Source organism: Myxocyprinus asiaticus, chromosome 7, assembly GCF_019703515.2.
Source record: "Myxocyprinus asiaticus isolate MX2 ecotype Aquarium Trade chromosome 7, UBuf_Myxa_2, whole genome shotgun sequence".
In the NCBI taxonomy this organism is placed as follows: domain Eukaryota; kingdom Metazoa; phylum Chordata; class Actinopteri; order Cypriniformes; family Catostomidae; genus Myxocyprinus; species Myxocyprinus asiaticus.
Genome location: NC_059350.1, coordinates 25,171,178 through 25,193,817, shown reverse-complemented (window position 1 = coordinate 25,193,817; position 22,640 = coordinate 25,171,178). Strand labels below are relative to the sequence as shown.

Genomic DNA, 22,640 nt, shown 5'->3' with positions numbered 1-22,640 from the left:
TTATTCTGTCATCATTCACTTACCTTTATTTTGATCCAAACCCATAGGACTTTCTTTCTTCTGTGACTGGAAAAAGATTCATTAATTTTTCTATTTATGTAAAAAGTTTAAATGAAAGTGAATGGTGACTGAGTTTAATCTAGGCTACCTAACATTGCCTTTAAAGGTTTCTAAACGTGTTTAGGCTATTCGTTTTTCATAACAAATACTGTTTATTTTTTAGAAAGACTATCTACATGAACCTAACCACAGTAATGTGGAGCTATCCATGGTCTGACAAATGGACAAATTATTGACAAAGTTTTCCTCCTGTTCTAACTGGCCACGTTTGCCTTCAGATATTCTAAGAGATTTTGTCAAATACATTTGGAGTATTTGGCATTTTCCATGCACAGCAGTAAATGGCAGTGCTTAATAAATAAGAGTGAGGGGGCCTGGGAAGCTCAGCGAGTAAAGACGCTGACTACCACCCCTGGGGTTGCCAGTTCAAATCCAGGGTGTGCTGAGTGATTCCAGCCAGGTCTCCTAAGCAACCAAATCGGCCCGGTTGCTAGGGAGGGTAGAGTCACATGGGGTAACCTCCTCCTGGTCACTATAATGTGTGGTTCTCGCTCTTGGTGGGGCACGTGGTGAGTGTGTGGATGCTGCAGAGAATAGTGTGAAGCATCCACATGCGCTACGTCTCCACGATAACGCTCAACAAGCCAAGTGATAAGATGCATGGATTGATGGTCTCAGACATGGAGGCAACTGAGATTCGTCCTCTGCCACCCGGATTGAGGCGAGTCACTACACCACCACGAGGACTTAGAGCACATTGGGAACTGGGCATTCTGAAAATGGGAGAAAATATAAAAATAAATAAATAAGAGTGGGGCAACTGACCAGCCCAATAGGCTACTCAACTGGCCCACCAGAAAAAGTCAGAGTGCTCCAGATGACCAATCCATCACTGTGTGAAACATTGAAATTACATGTTCAAGATGAGGACTGACTTTGATATTACCTGGTTTTATAAATGTTTTTATAGGCTACATAACTGACAGTACTGACTGAAAGTAAGGGCAAAGATGTGAACCTTAAAAAAGTGGTATATACAGTATGTATATATATATATATATATATATATATATATATATATATATATATATATATATATAAATATATATATATGTATATATATATATATACACACACACTACCGGTCAAAACTTTTTAAACACTTGACTGAAATGTTTCTCATGATCTTAAAAATCTTTTGATCTGAAGGTGTATGCTTAAATGTTTGAAATTAGTTTTGTAGACAAAAATATAATTGTGCCACCATATTATTTTATTTCATTATAAAACTAAAATGTAATTTAAAAAAATAATAATAATAAAGAATAGCAGCCAATAAGTGCCCAACATAGATGGGAACTCCTTCAATACTGTTTAAAAAGCATCCCAGGGTGATACCTCAAGAAGTTGGTTGAGAAAATGTCAAGAGTACATGTCTGCAAATTCTAGGCAAAGGGTGACTACTTTGAAGATGCTAAAATATAACACAGTTTTGATTTATTTTGGATTTTGTTTAGTCACAACATAATTCCCATATTTGATCATTTGAACATTTATGTTGTTCCATAGTTTTGATGACTTTACTATTATTCTAAAATGTGAAGAAAAACAAAACAAAACAAAACAAAAAAAAAAAAACAAAAAAAAAAAATTATAATAAAGAATGAGTAAATGTTTCAAAACTTTTGACCGGTAGTGTGTGTGTGTGTGTGCATGTATGTATATATATATATATATATATATATATATATATATATATATATATATATATATATATATATATTATTAACCTCTTCCTCTTAAAAAAATAATAATAAAAAAAATCACGTTTGGGGTATGACTGTGTGTAATGTATGTTGTAAAACAAAACGTCCAAGTTTGTAATGTATAACACAGACTTTATTTTACTCATAAATCCAAAACTTCCATTAAAAACCCCATAGGAAAATCCAGAGGGAACCCACGGCTCGAAAATGCAAAAAAAAAAAAAAAAAAAAAAAAAAAAAAAACGCTCTATAGTGTAAAACAAGCGCTACTGTTTGTTTTGGAGCACAGAGAGCACGTGACTCTCCTCTGTGGAAAACATGGCTGCGCCCTGTGCCGCTCAATGCTTTTACAGATCAGGTAGGTTTTAGGGTTAGGTTTGGCTAAACTAAACTTTCTAACCAGTGTATCTAACCTGCAGAACATGAATACTCCCACTGACCAATGACAAGACATTGACGCAGACGAAAGAGTATTAACGATTGTTGATCGTCCAGCGGCATGCGCGAAATAAGTCTGGCGATGACAAAACATATTCACTGTGTGAAATGTAATCCAAACCTCTGAATTAGATTACAAGTACTGTTTAACTAACACGTTTTATGCATGCCTGTTCGCTGCTTTTGTCATGTGAGCAGCCATGACAGGTGACAGAAAGCCATTCAGTCTGATGTGCCGATTCAGAATCGTATGCAGTCACACACAGCCCTTTTCACTGCAGCTTTAATATATATATATATATATATATATATATATATATATATATATATATATATAACCGAAGCTTTATGATTCTGTGGAGAGGTGTGGGAGTTAGACATGACATATCCATTGATTTTTTTTATGCTCTCTTTTATAACGAATTTATAAACAGTACAGGGGATATACAGCAAAGATCCAGCCTAATACAACTTAAAAGTGGCAAGTGAATACAGAGATAAAAAATGAAGCACATAAATAAAGTTATAAAAAGATTAAAAAAAAAAAAACACCTATAGTTAACACTCTTCAACAGTTATCTTTTCAATGAGTCGGTAATTATTTTCAATAAAATATGTTTGATCGCTTTCTTATTTGAAGTAGAACACAATGAGTCATAAAATAATTTTAAATCAATACAGAAAAGCCTAATGTTGGTAATGTTGCAGGAACCTTGCAATTGTGGTGTCCATTGATATATTTGATGATTGTCAAAATAGCCCATATCTTGTTGATTAGCATGTGTCATATATGGTTTGTCTTTTGGGTTACAGTTTTATGACACTCAGTTGTCAGATGATATCGTTGTTGTGCTGCAGACAATGGATTTTAGTTACAGTTTGGTAGCTTGGTCTTTTCATGTATTTTAAAAAGTGCAAGTCAGGATTAAATATTATAGCTAAGCACCAGACTACAGTCTAAAGTCGACCACACACAAACACAGGGAATTCAGTGCAATCCACATCCTAGGCCACATCCTTTGCTCTCTGCCACCCAAATTGTTGTCACTACACACACCCGCTACCCCACCCTGGGTTAACCCACTTCTGCCTTTTTTTCTACCACCCCCAACCTGCCCTCTCTGTGCTTCTGAGCAACTCCCTTCTTTAGTGCACTCTGTGGTATTTTCATTTTTGTAACTCAACCCCTCTCTTGTGTAAAACTGCACTTATTTCGAGCATTTGGCCACTATGTTTTGGTCACAGTCCCTTTTAACATTGTTTTTTTCTGAAGACAAAACTCTGTATTCCTTGTCAGCACAAGTTATTATAACATGATTGTTGATTGAGTGGTGGTGGATCCAAGATTATTTTCATTTGTGGTCCAGTTTCTTAAATAAACATCACATTGTGTGAGCATTCTTAAATTTTTTAGGCTATCTATTTGCATTTCAGATGTGTAATTGACTTGTTCTGTTTGTCTCGTGACAGTTGTGTTTTTGTTAGTATATGATTGGTTGTGATGTGACTACATGTTCATGATCTGTTGGTTGGGAATAGGTGGTTCAGGGCTGTTACAGAGAGTAGCACAGCTGCCTCGCTACAACAGGAGCTCATCTGGTGCCCAGTGCCCACCACGCCGATCCTACTTCTGGAGGAAGTCAAAAAATTCCCATTGTGTGGTGCGGCCTGCCATTGTGCGCCCTTCCTATGCTGTACCCAAGGTAATGTCTGATCAGGTCAAAGATTTTTTAATTGTATTTTGGGGGCATTTTTAGAGCATTATGCATCAGAAATATTTTCCAGCCCATCATGTTTCTCCATATGCACTCTTCTCTCAGCACATCCAGAGGCCCGACTATGTGTCATCCAGCACAGTGCCTGAGTGGCCAGATTACATAGAGATTAAAGATGAGGAGCAAATCCAGGGATTACGAAGAGCATGTCAGCTTGCAAGACACATACTGCTGTTGGCTGGAAATAGTTTGAAGGTATACTCGACATTTATCTGAAATCTAAAACCAGACGTAAGCTTGATGTGACATTTCCTTGAATGGTTATTTGCAGACGCTTTCACTATATTGTTGTTTCACAGGTTGGTATGACAACAGACGAAATAGACTTTATTGTCCATCAGGAAGCGATCCGTCACAATGCCTACCCCTCTCCTTTAAACTATGGGGGCTTTCCAAAGTCAGTCTGTACTTCTGTAAATAATGTAGTATGCCATGGCATTCCAGACAGGTAACTCAGAGCTATTACACTTGCATGAATTGTTGTGACTAAATGTCTATACATATTGGTTGGTTGGTATATACAGTGTCAAGAAAAAGTATGTGAACCCTTTGGAATTAGCTGTTTGTCTGCATTAATTGGTCATAAAATGTGATCACATCTTCATCAAATTCACAAGTATAGACAAACACAATGTGCTTAAGCTAACAACACACACAATTATATTCTTTCATGTCTTTATTGTACACATTCCATTAAAAATTCATAGTTCTGTGGAAAAAGTAAGTGAACCCTTGCATTTAATAACTGGTTGATCCTCCTTTGTCAGCAATAACCTCAACCAAGTTTTACAGTAGGTGCAGATTAGATCTGGACAACATTCAGAAGGAATTTTGGCATATTCTTAGGATGCCTGGTGTGAATGGCTCTCTTGAGGTCATTTCTCAGCACCTCTTTTGGATTAAGATCTGGGCTCTGACTGGGACACCATGCCTGTTTAATTTTTTTTCTGTATAGTAGACTCATGAACAGAGATGTTAAGCAGTTCCAATTATTTCTTCAAGTCTTTAGCTGTCACTCTAGGGTTCTTATTTTACCTCATTGAGCATACTACAGTGTGCCCTTTGAGTCACTTTGGCTGGACGGCCACTTCTAGGAAGAGTAGCCACAGTACTAAATCATCTCTCCATTTATAGACAGTTTGTCTGACTGTGAACAAATGTACCCTTTTCAGCTTGATGCAAAGCAACAATTCTTGATCGTAGGTCTTCTGAGATCTCTTTTTTGCGAGGCATGGTTCATGTCAGCAGATGCTTCTTGTGAATAGCAAACTCAAATTTTATTGAGTGCTTTTAATAAGTCAAAGTAGCTCTAACCCACACCTCCAATCTTATTTCACTGATTGCCAGTTTTGCCGCCTAGGGGTTCACATACTTTTTACAACCTACACTGTGAATGTTTGAATGATGTATTCAATATGTACAAGAACAATCCAATAATTTGTGTGTTATTAGATGAAACAGATTGTGTTTGTTCATTATTGTAACTTAGATGAAGTTCAAACCAGATTTTAAGACAAATTTATACATAAATGCAGGTAATTCCAAAGGGTTCACATATTTTTCTTGCCACTCTACATTCAGTATTGTGCTTTGTTTTCTAGTCGGCCATTGCAAAATGGAGATATCATCAATATAGATGTCACTGTGAGTTTAAATGCTTGTAATCTCTGCTTTCTAACAATTGATTGTTCATGCATCTCAGTAAATGTGTAAACTGTGTGGATATGTATTCTGTAGGTTTATCTGGAGGGTTACCATGGTGACACCTCAGAAACATTTCTGATTGGCTCAGTAGATGAACAGGGGAGGAAGTTAGTGGATGTGGCTCGACAGTGCAGAGATCAGGCCATCGCTGCCTGTGGACTGGGAAAACCTTTGTGTGTGATTGGCAACACTATAAGGTGTGTTTGTGACTGTGTGTGTGTGTGCGTGCGCGTGTGTGTGCGCGTGTTAGAGAAAGAGGGTAAATTACCACATTGTAATGTCAAAAGGTCAGGCATTGTCCCGCTCTTTTTGACTCTCATTCCAGCCCCTTTACCTGTGCTCAGGACTGTTTGCATCACAGGTTTAGTGCTTAATGGATAGTTCACCCAAAAATGAAAATTCTCACATCATTTACTCACCCTCATGCCATCCCAGATGTGTATGACATTCTTTCTTCTGCAGAACACAAACAAAGAGTTTTAGAATAATATTTCAGCTCTGTAGGTCCACACAATGCAAGTGGATGGTGACCAGAACTTTGAAACTCCAAAAATCACATGAAGACAGCATAAAAGTGTTTATTCATTCAAGTATGTACATTTTTTTTAATTTAGTAGTGATATGATAGGTGTGGGTGAGAAACAGATCAATATTTAAGTCCTTTTTTGCTATCATTTCACTTTCAGAATGTGACAGAATGTGAAAGTAGAGATTTATAGTGAAAAAGGACTTAAATATTGATCTGTTTCTCACCCACACCTATCATATCACTTCTGAAGACATCGATTTAACTACTGGAGTTGTATGGATTACTTTTATGCTGCCTTTGTGTGATTTTTGGAGTTTCAAAGTTCTGGTCACCATTCACTTGCATTGTATAGACCTACAGAGCTGAAATATTCTTCTAAATATCTTAGTTTGTGTTCTGCAGAAGAAAGAAGTCATACACATCTGGGATAGCATGAAGGCGAGTAAATGATGAGAGAATTTTCATTTTAGGGTGAATTATTCCTTTAACAATCTCACCACCTCAATGATTTCTGGGAGAAATTATCTTTAATTCATTACTTTCTCCCACTTGCGCTCTCTTTCTTGCTAAACATAGCACATCTAACCCGTAAACCTCTCTGTTATCCCTCTTGTGCTTAAAATCTTGCAATCTTGCATCGTCAGGCTATGAAGCCCTTATTTGTTACTATAGTATCTGAAGAAGGACTGCACAAGAGTTAATGTATTTTCTCAGTGAGCTCCGAGCAAGCAATTACCCAGAATGCATTGGGGTTTTTCCTGCAATGGGGTGTAAATTACAGGTTAGTTTGTCTAGTTGGATGTGTGTTCGTGTGTGCTTGTCTGTGTGTGGGGGGGAGCGATGTAAATTACAGGCTTGCTCCTGCTGTCTTTGAGAATCACAGACTCTGCCAGGGTGGATTCAGCTCCCCACAGAGACATGAAAAGACCAGCAGGAGTCTTTTTTACAGAGAGAGGACACACTCAATCACACACATACAGTTCAGCAGTCTTGCAGAAGGACTGGACATCTTTAGCAACATCTTATTGACTTTACACTTCTAATTTAAGAACTTATAATGTGCAAAATATCAACTGTGAAGTCACTGAAAGGAGTTCAGGGTCAAAAATTAAAGTTGGGTTTACAGTGGACACTTTATTATAATTACTTTAATTTTATGACAGATTTAAATATAAAGATGTGTTATTTTGTGTTATAATTGTAGGCCTATATTGAAATGAAAACCTTTGACAAGATTAAATGTGGGGATTTTCATGCATTGTGTGCAGTGCACCAGTAGACATTCCTTGTATGTCTAAGGAAGCAGTGCTTTTGTTGTCCTCTCTCTCTCTCTGTGTAGGATTCTGAGCTTCTGCAGGGACATACACTGTTATTATATACACACAGAGGGAACAATTACCTCTCCTCAGGAAAAAGCACTTAGACCTCTCTTTCACTCCTCTCGATCTCTCCCTTTTATTTTTCTATCATGCTGGCACCCTAGCATCCGCTCTCAAACTCTCTCTTTGATTCTTTGTCTGTCTTTTATTCTCTCTTTTGTCTTTTTCTTCTTTTTGTCTGTTATACACCTTTTTCTTCTACTGTCCCCCTCCCTTGAATAAAAAAAGAAAACAATAATACTAGCATGTTTCTAGCATCTGTTGATCACATTGAAAAAAACAATGTGAAATTTTATTTACATGAAGGCAGTTTCTTAAAGGAATATTCCGGGTTCAATACAAGTTAAGATCAATCAGCAGCATTTGTGGCATAACATTGATTACCACAAAAATGAATTTCGACTCGTCCCTCATTTTCTAAAAAAAAAATAACAATAGAAAATCGAGGCACTTACAATGGAAGTGAATGGGGCCATTTTGTAAACATTAAAATACTCACTGTTTCTAAAGTATTGCCACAAAATTTAAACAATATGTGTTTTAACATGATTTTAGTGTGATAAAATCACTTGCTAATCTTTTCTGTAAAGTTATATAAAATTGTACAACTTTGTTGCCATGACAACGTAACAACATAAACACTGAAACCCTAAAATGACTGTAAAAATGATGATTTAAACAACTTAACAGCTCAAATAATACACAAGTTTTTTTTTTCTATCTCCCCTTTTCTCCCCAATTTGGAATGCCCAATTCCCAAAGTGCTCTAAGTCCTCGAGGTGGAGTAGTTACTTGCCTCAATCCGGGTGGCAGAGGACGAATCTCTGTTGACTCCGTATCTGAGACAATCAATCCTTGAATCTTATCACGTGGCTTGTTGAGCGCGTTACCACGTAGACACAGCGCATGTGGAGGCTTCACGCTATTCTCCTTGGCATCCACACACAACTCACCATGCACCCCACCGAGAGCGAGAATCACATTATAGCGATCACGAGGAGGTTACCCCATGTGACTCTTCCCTCCCTAGCAACCATGCCAATTTGGTTGCTTAGGAGACCTGGCTGGAGTCACTCAGCATGCCCTGGATTCGAACTTGCGACTCCAGGGGTGGTAGTCAGCGACTTTACTCGCTGAGCTACCCAGGCCCCCATGGCTGTAACTTTATTAAGAAAAAGTTAGTAAGCGATTTTATTATACTTAAATCATGTTATTGTTTATGTCTTGTGGCTATACTTGAACTAAACTGACTATTTTAACATTTACGGATTGGCGCCATTCACTTCCAATGTAAGTGCCTCACTGTAACCCATTTTTTGTATGCAATTTTTATTTCTTTTCCAGTCAAAATAAATTTTTGTGGTAATTAACATTATGTCACAAATGCTGTTGATTGATCTGAACTTGTATTGAACCTGGAATATTCCTTTAAAGGCAGCAACCTAATCGGATGGTGTACCTCATGAGTACATTTAATTTAGAAAATGCTTTTATCCAAAGCAACCTACAAATGAGGAAAAACTCAAGCAATTTGTCATACAGTAGCCAACATAAAGTTGATTATTCACTTATCTTTGTTTTTGAATTACAGCAATATAGCTAATTCAAATGGGTTCCGCGTGTGTCCATATTTTATCGGTCATGGGATAGGAACGTATTTTCATGGTCATCCAGAGATATGGCATCATGGTGAGAGTTTTTTGTATTTATTATTTTTCAATTAGCCATTCAGTGACTTTACGCATTGAGCTAGTGAGCTCATGATGACCAAACATGTTTTAATATTATTATGGAAGAAATGTTTGTAATTGAGCTTCAGCAAGAGCAAAGTGAGTTGATTTTCCACTAGGGTTAATGCTTTGTTCCTTTCACTTTAACAGCAAATGACAATGACCTACAGATGGAAGAGGGCATGTCCTTCACCATAGGTCTGTATGTGCAGTGTTCATTGATGATTGATAATTAGAGATGTATTGAATATGACTGAGAACGACAATGAAAGCATGAAGTATTTATTATAATAATATTTCAGGATGGCTATACAAGCTTAACAATCCTATTTTCCAGAACCCATTCTTATGGAGGGATCCTCAGAATTCAAGATCTTGAGTGACAAGTGGACTGCTGTATCTGTGGATGACAAAAGGTGTTGTGTTCAATTTCTCCTGACACACTTCTCTTGGCCCCTTTCTAATTAGAGCCCATTTAAATTTAGCCTACATCAGTCATTCATTACATCATGCAAGAATAAGTGGCCAATTTTTATTGAGAATTCTCAAGAATTTTACTTATATTGGCTGTTGACATTTAGCTCAGAAAGACTAAGGACCCTCAGAATTTGAAGCACAGGACTAGTGTTAAGGATCCTGCCATTGGCGAAGTGCTCTAGGATAAGCTTACCTTAAAACTTCATGTATTACACTGGAGAGCACTCTATTATTAATTGCATATGAGCTGATTGCCCAGTTGGCAGGTAAGAGCACTGTTACTACTTGGTCAGTGATTGTTTAGTGCTCTCATTTTTAAAGTTGACTGAGGTATATGCAATATCAGAAAATGTGTGCTAAACCTTATAATTCCTTTAACTGTACTTGTAGTACTGAATGTCAACATGTTAATCACCTGTGTGTGTTGTGTTGTGTTGTGTTGCGAAAACTCAGATCAGCACAATTTGAGCACACGGTTGTCATCACCTGCGATGGTGTGGAGATTCTGACTAAACTACCAGATGAAGATTGACTGGACAACAATTATGGAACATCTGGAACAGGGTGTATGTGTTTCTGTATGTAGGAGAGACTTGAAAATTGGTGTGTATGTGTGAGACTGATACTAGTGTTTAGAATTACAGAAACAAAAAGTTTTTTAATAAATGTGTCTCCTTACCTCTTTTCTTTTCTTTCTTATTTTAAAGTAGCTTGACGAAGGTCTTTGAGAAACCACTGAGTATCCCCACCATAGAGCTGTTCAGTCAATTTGTCAATTTGTAGGTGAACCCAGAAGGCTAATTAGCAGCAGAGTTCCCTCTGAAATTTCCTATGAGTTTTTATAATGGGATTTTTCAATTTTGAGCAAAATAAGGTCTGCGGTAAACTACTTGAAGATACGTTTTTTTCTACAACATAAATTACAGTCATACCTCCAATGTGAATTTTGAAGCCCCCGTGTTTTCAAAAAATGTACACACACTCTGCACTTTATTAGGTACACCTGTACACCTACTTATTCATGAGATTATCTAATCTGCCAATCATGTGGCAGCAGTGCATAGAATCATGCAGAAAAGGGTCAGGAACTTCAGTTAATGTTCACATCAACCATCAGAATGGGGGAAAAATGTGATCAACTGTGGCATGATTGTTGGTGCCAGACAGGCTGGTTTGAGTATTTCTGTAACTGCTGATCTCCTGGGATTTTCATGCACAACAGTCTCTAGAGTTTACACAGATGGTGCCAAAAACCAAAAACATCCAGTAAGCGGCAGTTCTGTGGATGGAAATGCCTTGTTGATGGAGAGGTCAACAGAGAATGGGCAGACTGGTTTGAGCTGACAGAAAGGCTACAGTAACTCAGATAACCACTTTGCATAATTGTAGTGAGCAGAATACAACACGTCGAACCTTGAGGCGGATGGGCTACAACAGTAGAAGACCACGTCTGGCATTTTATTAGGACTACAGCTATAAATTTACGTGCCTGACGAAACGGAAAACCCTTGTAGTCCATATAGCAACATGTAGCAACATACTTTAAAATCCAAAAAAACAAACAAAAAACAAAAGTGGATTCAAAATTCAAAAGTGTGTAATTTATGCTGTAGAACAAAATGTCCAAGTATCCTTAAGAAATGTTTACCACAAACCTTATTTTATTAATAAATCCAAAACTGCCATTATAAAAGTCCACAGAAAAATGCATAGGGATCCCATGGCTTAAAAATGCTAATTTTCTTCTGGGGTTTTGGACTACAACCTGAACAGCTCTATTGTTTTGGGCTTTTAGGCCTATCTTGAATTAATGGGGTTAATTTAATTCATGGTGGTGGTGTAATGACTTTCAAAATCTCTTCCCCATACAAAACTTTCGTTTATGATGTCATCTTTGACTGAACTCATTGAAAGCGCAAGGAATGAAATGTCATTATGTCTTATTATTGTGGGTTTCTCCGTACACCACAATATTACTCCACAGTAATGTACTTAGCCTTGTAAATTCTCTCTAGAGATGATTATATTTATGGAGCATGGGTTACCGAATAAGCCATGTGTAGTGTATCAAGAATACACTGTAATCATATCTGCTACACAACATCATTCGCAAACTGCTAATGATGTCTGACATTTGACTGAGCGTTTGAATTCTGCTGTCTGATGAGCTCCTTTAGGCTATACTCAATGAGGGTAGCAATGTGTTCATAGCCTACATTCCCACAGCTAATCATATAAAGGATGTTTTGATGGGAATAAAGAAAAATAAATGTTATTTAAATATAGAAAAGGAAAAATAGGCTACATTTGAAAAATAATCGATGGAATTAATTTATGTCTGCAGCATAGGGTACAAAGGGACAAGAGGCCCCCCGGTGTAGAAGGCACATTTGATTTGATTTTCTCCCAAAATACTAAATTGCAAAAACCACCATAGCACTTTCCTTAACACTTTATGCACTGCTAAATTTTCCTCATCCATGCGGTCATTGCGTGCAGTGTCTAAAGTTGGATTTTGAGGTCATTTGATCTAACATTTAATAACTTTTAAAAACGAGAATCCCTGAAATTGTCATGTACTTTGAGACAAAATACTTACTTGGCATTTTCAGGTTATTAAATCAAAGGTTTTTCAAAAACTTTCCAACGCTCATAAAAAAAGGTACTAAAGTTTAAGGTACCACTGGGGTAGGGACCTTTTTTGTACCTTAAGATTTTTGTACTCTTTTTTTTTTTTTTTTTTTTTTTTGGTAATTGTACACTAAGGACCTAGGTGCATTGATATGTTTTGTTCCTATTGAAAAAAACATAAATTTACATTTTTACTTCCATTTTTGTCTCTTAAACGGTACAAAGTACTCAAAACAAGGGTACCACTCCAGTGACTCCTTTGTACCTACAACAGTACCTATTTTCTGAGAGTGAATAAGTGAAATATTTGGGGTAAATCGCCCCCTTTGTTGCAGGGAATAAAGGCCCACATAAGAGACATTAGACATTTTTCTTATGTGGGGTGAATTATTTTGTTATGAAAAATGTTAAAAGTGGGCTCACACTGACTGATCCAATAACAATGGACATTCATTTGTTTATAGAATACTTGATGTTATGAAATGCTAAATGTGATTGAAATTAACAGGAAATGTTGCACTCTTTTTTTGAAGTGGCTATTTTGAATAAGCATCATCATAATTTGTTATTCAAAAAAGCATCTTGCAGTCTCAAAAATTTTTGCACAATCTGACAAATGTTGCCCTATATCTATTGTCCTACATCTATATCACTATAACCCACCAGGGACCCTTTTACCCCAAGTGTGGGTTAAAAGGCCCCAGCATCTGTTATATACAGTAGCATATATATATATATATATATATATATATATATATATATATATATATATATATATATATATATATATATATATATACAGTACTGTGCAAAAGTCTTAGGCACATAAGATGTTTCACAAAAGCATTTGTCTTAAGATGGTTATTTATATATTTAGCTTTAGTGTGTCAATAGGAAATATAAATGGTAGACTCCCAAACATTACTTTTGCAAATAGAAAAGATTAGAATAGTAGAACAGGGAGCCCTGCAACAGATGTCATGGCCCCCACAAAGCCCCCCACTGAACATCATGTCAGTCTGAGATTACATAAAGAGACAGCCTAAATAGATAGTTAAATGAAATTCTCCAAGAAGCTTGGAACATCCTATCTACCAACAACCAAGAAAAACTCCAATCAATACTCAATAAAACTCAATAAAAAGAAATTTACTTTTTTCAATCTTTAAACACTTAAAAAAAAAAAAAAAAGGACAGTCCCAAAAATGATGTCTTAATGGAAATAAAAAGAAAACGTTTTCAATATAGAAAATAGAAAAAGAAAAATAATAGAAAAATAGGCTACATTATTTTATTTACGATAGCCTACATATAGTAGTCTGAAACGCTACGTCAGTTGACTGATCAGAAAGTGCGCTCAGTTAGTCTGCACCTACAATACACGAGCCTGCTTCCATTCTACATCTGTTTAATGGCTGTGCCTCTAAATAATGTATACAATTAAAGTTAATTACATTGTGACCCTTACTAGTTAATCTGTTGGCTCAGTGGCTGTGCCATCTGGGAAGTTTCTTGCTTTTTTTTTTCCTTAAAATAGCCGTTAGTTATTGACTATAACGAAAAAATCTCGTTTGCATTATCAGATGACTTTGTATCCTTAGAATCGGTATTATTTTAGAACACAGATAAAATAATGAGATCTTTAAACGTGATCCATTAGGAACAACACTAGAGCGAAGATTCGAGGGAAGAATTAAGACAAATGATTCTCGCTTTCGTTTCCACGTGATATCTTTATTTTAAACCTACATAGCGGGTATGACACATCATTTAGCGAAACCCTTTAACCATATATATATATATATATATATATATATATATATATATATATATATATATATATATATATATATATAAAACAAATTAGTATAACTAAAATTCTAGTTCATCAAAGCTAGTTTATTGTAGCCTAATGATTGCGATCCAAATCGACTAATCAATAGCTTCTTGATTATTCTTATTATTAAGCTGTAGTTGGAATAATCTGTACTTTATGTGTGTTTTTTTAGCAGACTGAACTCATGGTGCCTGCCTCTGTAAGCTGTGCTCATTAAATCGAATCATAATTGCAGCTATTTGGTTTTTGTGCATCCTCCCTCTGTCGCAATTACGAGCAATTTTAGGCGCTGAGGGAATCTTTTCAGATGGACAAAAGTAAAGGCAAAAGGGAGGAAATCAATAGGCGTTTTTCTAGATGTATATGATCTGTGCTTTAGTGCTGAACCATTTGCAGGTGTTCTATTCTGTCATGAAGGAGAGCTTGTGATCATTGTATTGACCATAAACTCATGTACGTTCCCATTGTAGACTTCTTCTACAACCCACTTTCTGTCTAATCCCCAAGATTTGCACTGAATAAACTAAAGTAGCCTGTTAATATAGTATGTTTACACATCATAGCCCATTTTTGAAATCTTTTATTGTTATGTATAATACGTTTTATGCTCTCTTCTTAATGTTTAATGAAATAAAATAAAAAATAAAAAAACACGACAGAGTACCGTTTTAATAGAATTAATAGTATGGTTACATTTTAGTTATTTTCATGCTGAATCATTACCGCATTCAAGTTCTGCAGTTCTTTGCTTTCCTGTCAGTTTACTATCTGTCGTCATAAGAAAGGATAAATGAGATCGAGAAAAATGTTTGTAAATAAACTCGTGCGTAACACTTATTAACATGTTTTCCCTTAACTTGACTGACTATGACATACAGGCTAATAAGACTAGAAATAATGATATCCTTATTTCATTATCAGCCAAAGCCGCCAGTTGTTTCGTTTCTTTCCTATTCTAGAAATATCCAGCAAATATATATATACACACATACATACAGGGCCGGAGTGGGATTCATATTCAGCCCGGGATGTCATTTCCAAGTCAGCCCACACCCAAAAAGGGGGTTGGAGGTGAAGATGATAACAATAAAACAAGATCACAGCAAAAATATGCAATATATGCAATTACTTGAAAATTATTTAAGCTCTCCATGTCATTATACCACATACGGCATTCACTAAGATTTTCACTTTGTCATAAGACATCATTGTATGTGTTGTAAAAATAAGTGAATGTTAAAGGGATATTTGATCATTTCCTCACCCTCATGCCATCCCAGTTGTGTATGACTTTCTTTTGCAGAACATGAATGAAGATGTTTAGAAGAACTGTTGGTCCATTCAATGCAAGTAAATGAGAAGCGGTGAGAAACAGATCAATAATTAAGTCATTTTTTACTATAAATCTCCACTTTCACTTTCATAAGTGCTCTTCTCTCGTAAGAGTTCTTCTTCTGTTTTTGGTGATTTACATAAGCATATCGCCCCCTACTGGGCAGGGAGGAGAATTTATAGTAAAAAAAAAAAAAAAAACTTAAATATTGATCTGTTTCTCACCCACACCTATCATATCACTTCTGAAGACATCGATTAAACCACTGGAGTTGTATGGATTACTTTTATGCTGCATTTATGTGATTTTTGTACCTTCTGATTTCTGATCACCATTCACTTGCATTGAAAGGACCAACAGAACTGAGAAATTCTTCTAAAAAGCTTAATTTGTGTTCAGCAGAAGACAGAAAGTCATACACATCTGGGATGTCATGAGGGTGAGTAAATGATGAGATAAATTTCATTTTTGGGTAAACTAAGTTTATTTTAAAGACAGTCTAGGCACATAATAACACTATAGAACTGTAAATGTTTATAACTCTTTCAAGATGTGCAGGCTCACACTTTAAATGATCAGTGCTTTGTATTTTAGATAATTAAAATAGCAACAGATCCAGTGAAACAATTAAGTTTGAGGGATTGTTTTTACATTTTTACATGCCATTCAAAACGTGCCATTTTACAATGATAAGAGTGAAATAAAAGACTAAAAATAACACAATTGTACTTTTCTTTTACTTGGAATGTAAACGTTCAGGACAAACGCAAAATGGTTACTGTCTCTTTAAGAGGGTTTTAGCGCACGATACAACATTGAAGGCACTTTGTGCAGTTTGTTTCGTTGAGTTTATTCTTTTGAGAGCTGTAAAGTCCCATTATTTTCGTACCGTGTCGTGCTGTTGCATCTGTATTCATTTACTTTAAGTATTTTGTTATTTTGTGACAAAAATAATTTTGCTATTATCATTCTGCACTGCTAGGGAAGAGAATTTCAGAGATTAATGAATTGAGATTGTGAGACTGCAGTCAGTATTAAACTTGTGATGATCTTGTGCCTGAAGCACGTTCATCCATTCAGCTATTAGTAGCCTATCTGTTCTCGATGGATCTTCCGTGATCCTTCCCGCGCTGTCAAGTGAAGCGGCGCAACATCAGTTTCGTCTTTCACAGGCTACTCTCTCATTTGTTTGGGTGTGAGATGATAAAATACAGACTGCGTCCGCTATAATACGGAACGCAATTCTGATCCTTTAAATACCGGATGTTACGGACTGTTGGCAGTTGTTATGCGACATATGATGAAAGTTTGTCAATCAACATGAGGACCTAACCTGCCCAATTTTTGACCGGCCCAGCGGGAATTCTCCCGATCTTCCCTATTGCCACTCCGGCCCTGTATATATATATATATATATATATATATATATTTCCTTCCGAAACAGCAAAATATGTACATTATTCCAAACTTTTGGCCGCCAGTGTGTGTGTGTGTGTGTGTATATATGTATATATATATATATATATATATATATATACAGGCGGCCAAAAGTTTGGAATAATGTACATATTTTGCTGTTTCGGAATGAAATTGGTAATTCAATTCACCAAAGTGGCATTCAAATGATCACAAAGTATAGTCAGGACATTACTAATGTAAAAAAAATAACACCATCACTATTTGAAAAAAGTCATTTTTGATCAAATCTAGACAGGACCCAAATCCAGCTCTTAATACAGATTAGAATTTGGAAGCAATAATTTGGACTCATAGTGGTGTGGTTGCAAATAAGCATTGGCATTTAAATTACTGCCAGCTGCAAATGTTGACATAAGGAGTGAGGCGGAACAGTCAAAATGTGCTACAACCATTGTAGCCTCTTCTGTACATACAACCACAGAAACCACAGAGACCTGTTGGGTTTATCCACGTAGATATCCAAAAAGAGATTAAAAACAGACGTCTTTAACAACAAGAATCAAAGGGTGCGCGCGAAGTCTATTTTTAGGAAAACCGCGAAAACAAAATAAACCTCAAAGAAAAAATTCATATAAGATAAACAATTAGTTACAGCAGCCCTTGAAACGTTCATTTTATAAACAGCTATTGGCTTAACTTCAGGATGTAGTGTAATGTTCTTGTTTTTGTTATTAGGTTCGATTAATCTGATTGATGTCTCCTTGTATTGTTTTCTTCTAAAATATAATTGTACATTTAGATAATAAAACATAGTTTATTTATCAAATTTATAATAGCCTAATTCATGAAAGTCATTGAAAATTGTTCAGTAAGTATGTGCACAAATGAATTAAATGATGTTGATCAAATGTAGGCTACTTGCCTTAATTAGAAATATAGACCCTTTAAATCCCAGTTTCACTAAAAGACGAAATAACTAATCAGGCTAGATTACAGATAGGCCTAATTCTGAATATGTAAAGCAAACCCACATTATAATTTTCAAATAATGTAAACTTGGGCACGTGGTTTTGTGCTTTGCCCTTAGAGAAGACCTGGGTTTCCACCTATTCCAGTGACTATTTTGGTTCTAAAAATACTCAACTTGACCATGTAAAGAAGCGAGGCAAAATCTATGAGAACTGTGTGTCCCCGTACAAGAATAGCTCAAGGCTGTGCTGGAGCTGGAAGCGATGGTTCAGGGAGAATGTTTCCAGGGCGGTCTGCTTGAGGCGGTTTTATGTATATATTTTTTTTCTTTCTGGTTGAGTGGCGTTCATAAAACGTCTGGAAGAGGAGCGAGCTGACTCCAGAGAGTCTGGAGTGGGAAGAGCCCTCGCCGCACGCGGAACGCCCTCACAGCTCCTTCTGCGCATGCCAAGACGCGTCCGCATGCCATGCGTTCCCCCTCTTGCACAGAGAGCAGGCTATTCCTTTTTACAAAGACATTCTACAAAGGAATATATTATTTCTACCGTATAAACACACGGAATAAAAAGATGCTACCCTGCTTTAGCCTACCTGGAAAATATATATTCCGGAGTTTGTGGACTAGGCTATACAGCCTACATAGGGTTGTATCATAGTAGGCCTGTTTTATTTTCTGTTTGATATGCTTCAAGCCCATGTACTGTTTTCTCAGTACAGCGTCCACAAAGTCACAATGCCATTTTTTTTTTGTACTCTTTTAGTCTTCGAGCAACTTCAAGAAAATTGCATTTGACAAAATATTACCGCACACTTTACATGTCAACCCCACAGAGCCTTACAATCCAGTGAAGATTAAGTTTGTTTTTTTATACAGAGCAAAAATGGAAGAACTCATAGTCACAAAATCCCTGGATTGATGCAGAGAAAACGAAACAATGAACGGACAATACGTTCATTGATAGTAAAAAGCACATTTAATTATGAATGCAGGTTGTAGAAGCTTTATTAATCACTAAACCTAATATATTCTGTACAACACACGAAACATGGCTACCCGTTTGTACTGGGAATATGAAAGAAACAAATCTGTGTACCCCTTTTCAATTTCATAACGAAAACAAATAAATAAATAGAAAAATAATTTAATGTGCGTTGATTTGTTGCTTGAGCGCATTAGTTGCGCAAAAGAATTCCACTGCAAACATATTTAGCCAACTCAGCCTGAAAATATATTTCAAAATTAATGTTCTCCTAAAATACAAGTCCAGTGACAAGATTATAATATCTCCACCTCCAACAGGTGTATTCGGCCACTTTTTGTCCTCTGTTAGAATATGGTCCCTGCACTCATTGCAGAGTTGAGATGAGGTTGTATTAAGGTACTGGGTTGTAGATGTGTAACAGTGTTCGTGGATGAGTACCATGAATAGTTTGTTAAGAAAGATGGGATGGTGGTGTTTGGTGGACCTGCGGGCTGCTCTGAAACTGTTTCCCCGTCGTTCGGTCCTTGGCTCGGGGCGAAATCCCAACCTGTTTGTGGTGGAGGAGTGCTTGAGGGAGAGTCACCGGAAGCAACCTGCTGCTCTGGGGGAATCTCGCCGTTTTTCCACAACTTTTTGAATTTTGAGCGTCGATTCTGAAACCATATCTTCACCTGAGAATATGCAATAAAACGCACATGAGCTAAAATGGCATACATGCATACTAACAACAACTCAAACAGCATAGCGCACAAATTGGTCTACACGTACAAAACATCCAACATTTACAAAAAAAAAAAAAAAAAAAGAACTATTTTTACCTGCGTCTGCGTGAGGCCCAAAGACGCCGCCAGTTCGGCGCGTTCTGGGAGCGCGAGATATTGGGTCTTCTGAAATCTTCGCTGGAGAGCCGCCAGCTGGAAACTAGAGTAGATGGTTCGTGGTTTCCGAACTTTCTTTGGTTTTCCATTCACCATGCGCACCTCCGGTTCACTTTCCTCTTTCTCTATCAAATTGAACAGAAAAAGTTGCCATAATAACATATCATAGGAGACGCAGCAATAGGTTATAATTGTAGACTGTGCCAAGCCGTTTGGGTGGAGTTGGTCTTACCTGGTTCGGTTGGTGTGGGTGAAGAACTGGGTCCATATGTTCCATAAGCGCCATAGGAAGAGGCATAACCTAAATCGTAAGCTTTGGGGCTGTAATGAACATTACCCACTGCACCAGGATGATAGGAATAAGAGGCCAGTTGCGCGTACGCGGTCCCTGTGCAGTGACCACCCTGTGGACTGCTGTAGAAGTTGCTGTCGGTCACAGATGACACCGGTAGTGTGGGGGAATCCTGCGACTTGTGAATAGTACTGAAGCTGCTCGAGGTAATATGGTTTGTATGCATATCCGACCCAAGGCTATCCAAAACAGCGGTCATTTTGCAGGACAAACAGTAAACTGAAGTTACTTGTCACAGTCTCTTATAATTAATTTAAATTCTTTACCTCAAACAATTAATTTGCGAAACAAAAATCTCAAAGGTAGTTTGTTTGATCTTTGCCTTACATGTAGGTTACATATTCATAGTTGATAGTAGGTTTGCGCTCCGCGGCGGTCTCTGCCTTGGAGATGCTGACGGGCGGGCCATATAGTGGGCGTCATGTGGCAAAGTGAACCAATCGGTTAGCAGGCAGCCCTAAAAGAAGTACTGCCAGAAGCTGAAGACAAGTAGAAATAACAAAATATCATGCAGTTTTGTTCCCAATGGTCTCTCACTCTCTCTCTCTCTCTCTCTTTTAAAAATGTATTATTATTATTATTATTATTTTTACTGTGTATAGCCTACAAAGAGTTGGACAATGTAGCAGTTCCTCTACTAAATAAATAAAATACAACTTGTGGGAAAGTGTGGCAAAATGGGGAAAAGGCAAAAATTAAAAGATAGGCTATAAGGAGAAGAAAGATTTCTAAAGAAGACTTTATAGAAACAACCAAATGCAGGTTTTACTTACTCTAATGTGTTAAGGCATAACGAGCGTTTACTTAAATGTATCCCTCTCTATCTTAAGAACACCTTTGAGCAAGTAATTTAATCCAAATGTATTTGATATGTTAGGCTAACTTGGAAAGTTAAAAAAAAAAAAAAACCTAACCGGGCAGTGTACCATAGCACATTACACTATCGATGTTTAGGCCCATATGTTGTATACTAATAGTCTAAAAGTATCGGATGAAGCCCCCAATTTTGATTAAAGGCAAGATCCGCTCTTCAACTGCAGGGCCGTTGCTTAGAACAGCACGGTTTAACTGGAATGCCATCTATCGTTGAAATGCTGTCATTGTATCTCACGCAAGCAGTCTGCGTTCCACTGACTAATCACAGACGGCGCCAGTCTCCTCACACCCACAGGTGCGCAAAACAGCAATTATTCCCCGGTAAACAGCAGGGATAAAGCGCGGAACTTGCCCTATATGATGCTCTGTCGCGCCAAACGCCTCGTACATAGACTTACATAGCAAACTACCTCAGTCACGAGAAGTGCCAATTTACTTAGCATTCTGTCAACTCAACGTTTGCGGCCTGAGCTTTACCACATATGCTTAATCCACAAGTGACTTGCCTCTGCTTTGTGGTGAGTTTAAATGAAATATTTAATATTTACAATAGATAAAACACATGGTATGCCTCTTGGCTGCTGAAAAAAAAAAAAAAAAAAAAGATAAAATGGATCAGAAAATGGTGGGTGGTCATTATTTCAGGATTATGCGGCCTCACACAGTTACCGAACACAATCAGACAGCTGTTCAAGTCTGTCTCTGGCCTCTTTTATTTACCTAAGCTCAGGTGTGCAGGCGCCAAGTCTTCGAGGTGCCCTCTGGTGCCCTCTTGTGTCGATAGATAGATAGATAGATAGATAGATAGATAGATAGATAGATAGATAGATAGATAGACAGATAGATAGAGAACATAATGCAACAGATAGACAGATAGACAGATAGATAGATAGATAGATAGATAGATAGATAGATAGATAGATAGATAGGAGAACATAATGCAACAGACAGACAGATAGATAGATAGATAGATAGATAGATAGATAGATAGATAGATAGATAGATAGATAGATAGATAGAGAACATAATGCAACAGATAGACAGATAGATAGATAGATAGATAGATAGGAGAACATAATGCAACAGACAGACAGATAGATAGATAGATAGATAGATTCAAACACATTTGGCATTTTATAACATTTCAAGTATTCTACGAACAATTGTTATTGGATCAGTCAATGTGAGCCCATTTTTGAACATTTTTCATAACAAATTATGGTTATTATTTTCCCCACTTAAAAACAACGACAATGTGTTTTATGGGGGCCTTTAGCTCCTGCAATATGTGGGGGTTTTACCCCAAATACAATCCTTTCACTTATTGGACAGCTATTAAAAAACTTTTGCTTTAATGACTTTGAACAAAACTGAAAATGATAAATAAGTATTTTTTTCTCAAAATAAATTGTGAATTTCAGGGATTTTCTTTAGCTAAATAAATTTGCAATATTTGAAAAAATATAAAAATGCCTCAAAATCAACTTTTAGACACTACACGCAA

At 36.8% G+C, this 22,640-nt stretch overlaps 2 protein-coding genes across 3 annotated transcripts; one reads left to right on the top strand and one right to left on the bottom strand.

Moving 5' to 3' along the window:
- Positions 1–2,116: 2,116 nt before the first annotated feature.
- On the top strand, positions 2,117–13,179 carry LOC127444411 (methionine aminopeptidase 1D, mitochondrial). The gene is made up of 10 exons (XM_051703773.1): positions 2,117–2,184; positions 3,804–3,967; positions 4,085–4,234; positions 4,339–4,487; positions 5,641–5,683; positions 5,777–5,940; positions 9,243–9,340; positions 9,532–9,579; positions 9,719–9,797; positions 10,312–13,179. Exons 1-10 carry the CDS (start codon positions 2,145–2,147, stop codon positions 10,388–10,390), a joined length of 1,014 nt encoding a protein of 337 aa, XP_051559733.1. The 5' UTR covers positions 2,117–2,144; the 3' UTR covers positions 10,391–13,179.
- Positions 13,180–18,810: 5,631 nt separating this feature from the next.
- Positions 18,811–22,246, bottom strand: LOC127444011 (homeobox protein Dlx2b-like). 2 transcript variants are annotated; one of them, XM_051703137.1, is made up of 4 exons: positions 21,857–22,246; positions 20,141–20,739; positions 19,849–20,033; positions 18,811–19,701 (listed from the first exon to the last, which is right to left on the bottom strand). In XM_051703137.1, exons 2-4 carry the CDS (start codon positions 20,457–20,459, stop codon positions 19,375–19,377), a joined length of 831 nt encoding a protein of 276 aa, XP_051559097.1. In that variant the 5' UTR covers positions 20,460–20,739; positions 21,857–22,246; the 3' UTR covers positions 18,811–19,374. The 2 variants fall into 2 exon arrangements, with proteins under 2 accessions (XP_051559097.1, XP_051559098.1); XM_051703138.1 differs by lacking the exon at positions 21,857–22,246 and having other exon boundaries at positions 20,141–20,439; positions 20,588–21,606.
- Between the last annotated feature and the right edge of the window lie 394 nt (positions 22,247–22,640).

What these genes read in the sequence shown, in the direction of transcription:
- LOC127444011 (XM_051703137.1), bottom strand. Translation starts at nt 20,459, where the DNA reads ATGACCGCTGTTTTGGATAGCCTTGGGTCGGATATGCATACAAACCAT. An exon ending in ACCCACACCAACCGAACCAG is followed by an intron (nt 20,034 to 20,140) that starts GTAAGACCAACT and finishes TCAATTTGATAG; the next exon opens with AGAAAGAGGAAAGTGAACCG. An exon ending in TGGGCCTCACGCAGACGCAG is followed by an intron (nt 19,702 to 19,848) that starts GTAAAAATAGTT and finishes GCATATTCTCAG; the next exon opens with GTGAAGATATGGTTTCAGAA.
- LOC127444411 (XM_051703773.1), top strand. Translation starts at nt 2,145, where the DNA reads ATGGCTGCGCCCTGTGCCGCTCAATGCTTTTACAGATCAG. An exon ending in TCATCAATATAGATGTCACT is followed by an intron (nt 5,684 to 5,776) that starts GTGAGTTTAAAT and finishes TGTATTCTGTAG; the next exon opens with GTTTATCTGGAGGGTTACCA. An exon ending in GTGATTGGCAACACTATAAG is followed by an intron (nt 5,941 to 9,242) that starts GTGTGTTTGTGA and finishes TTTGAATTACAG; the next exon opens with CAATATAGCTAATTCAAATG.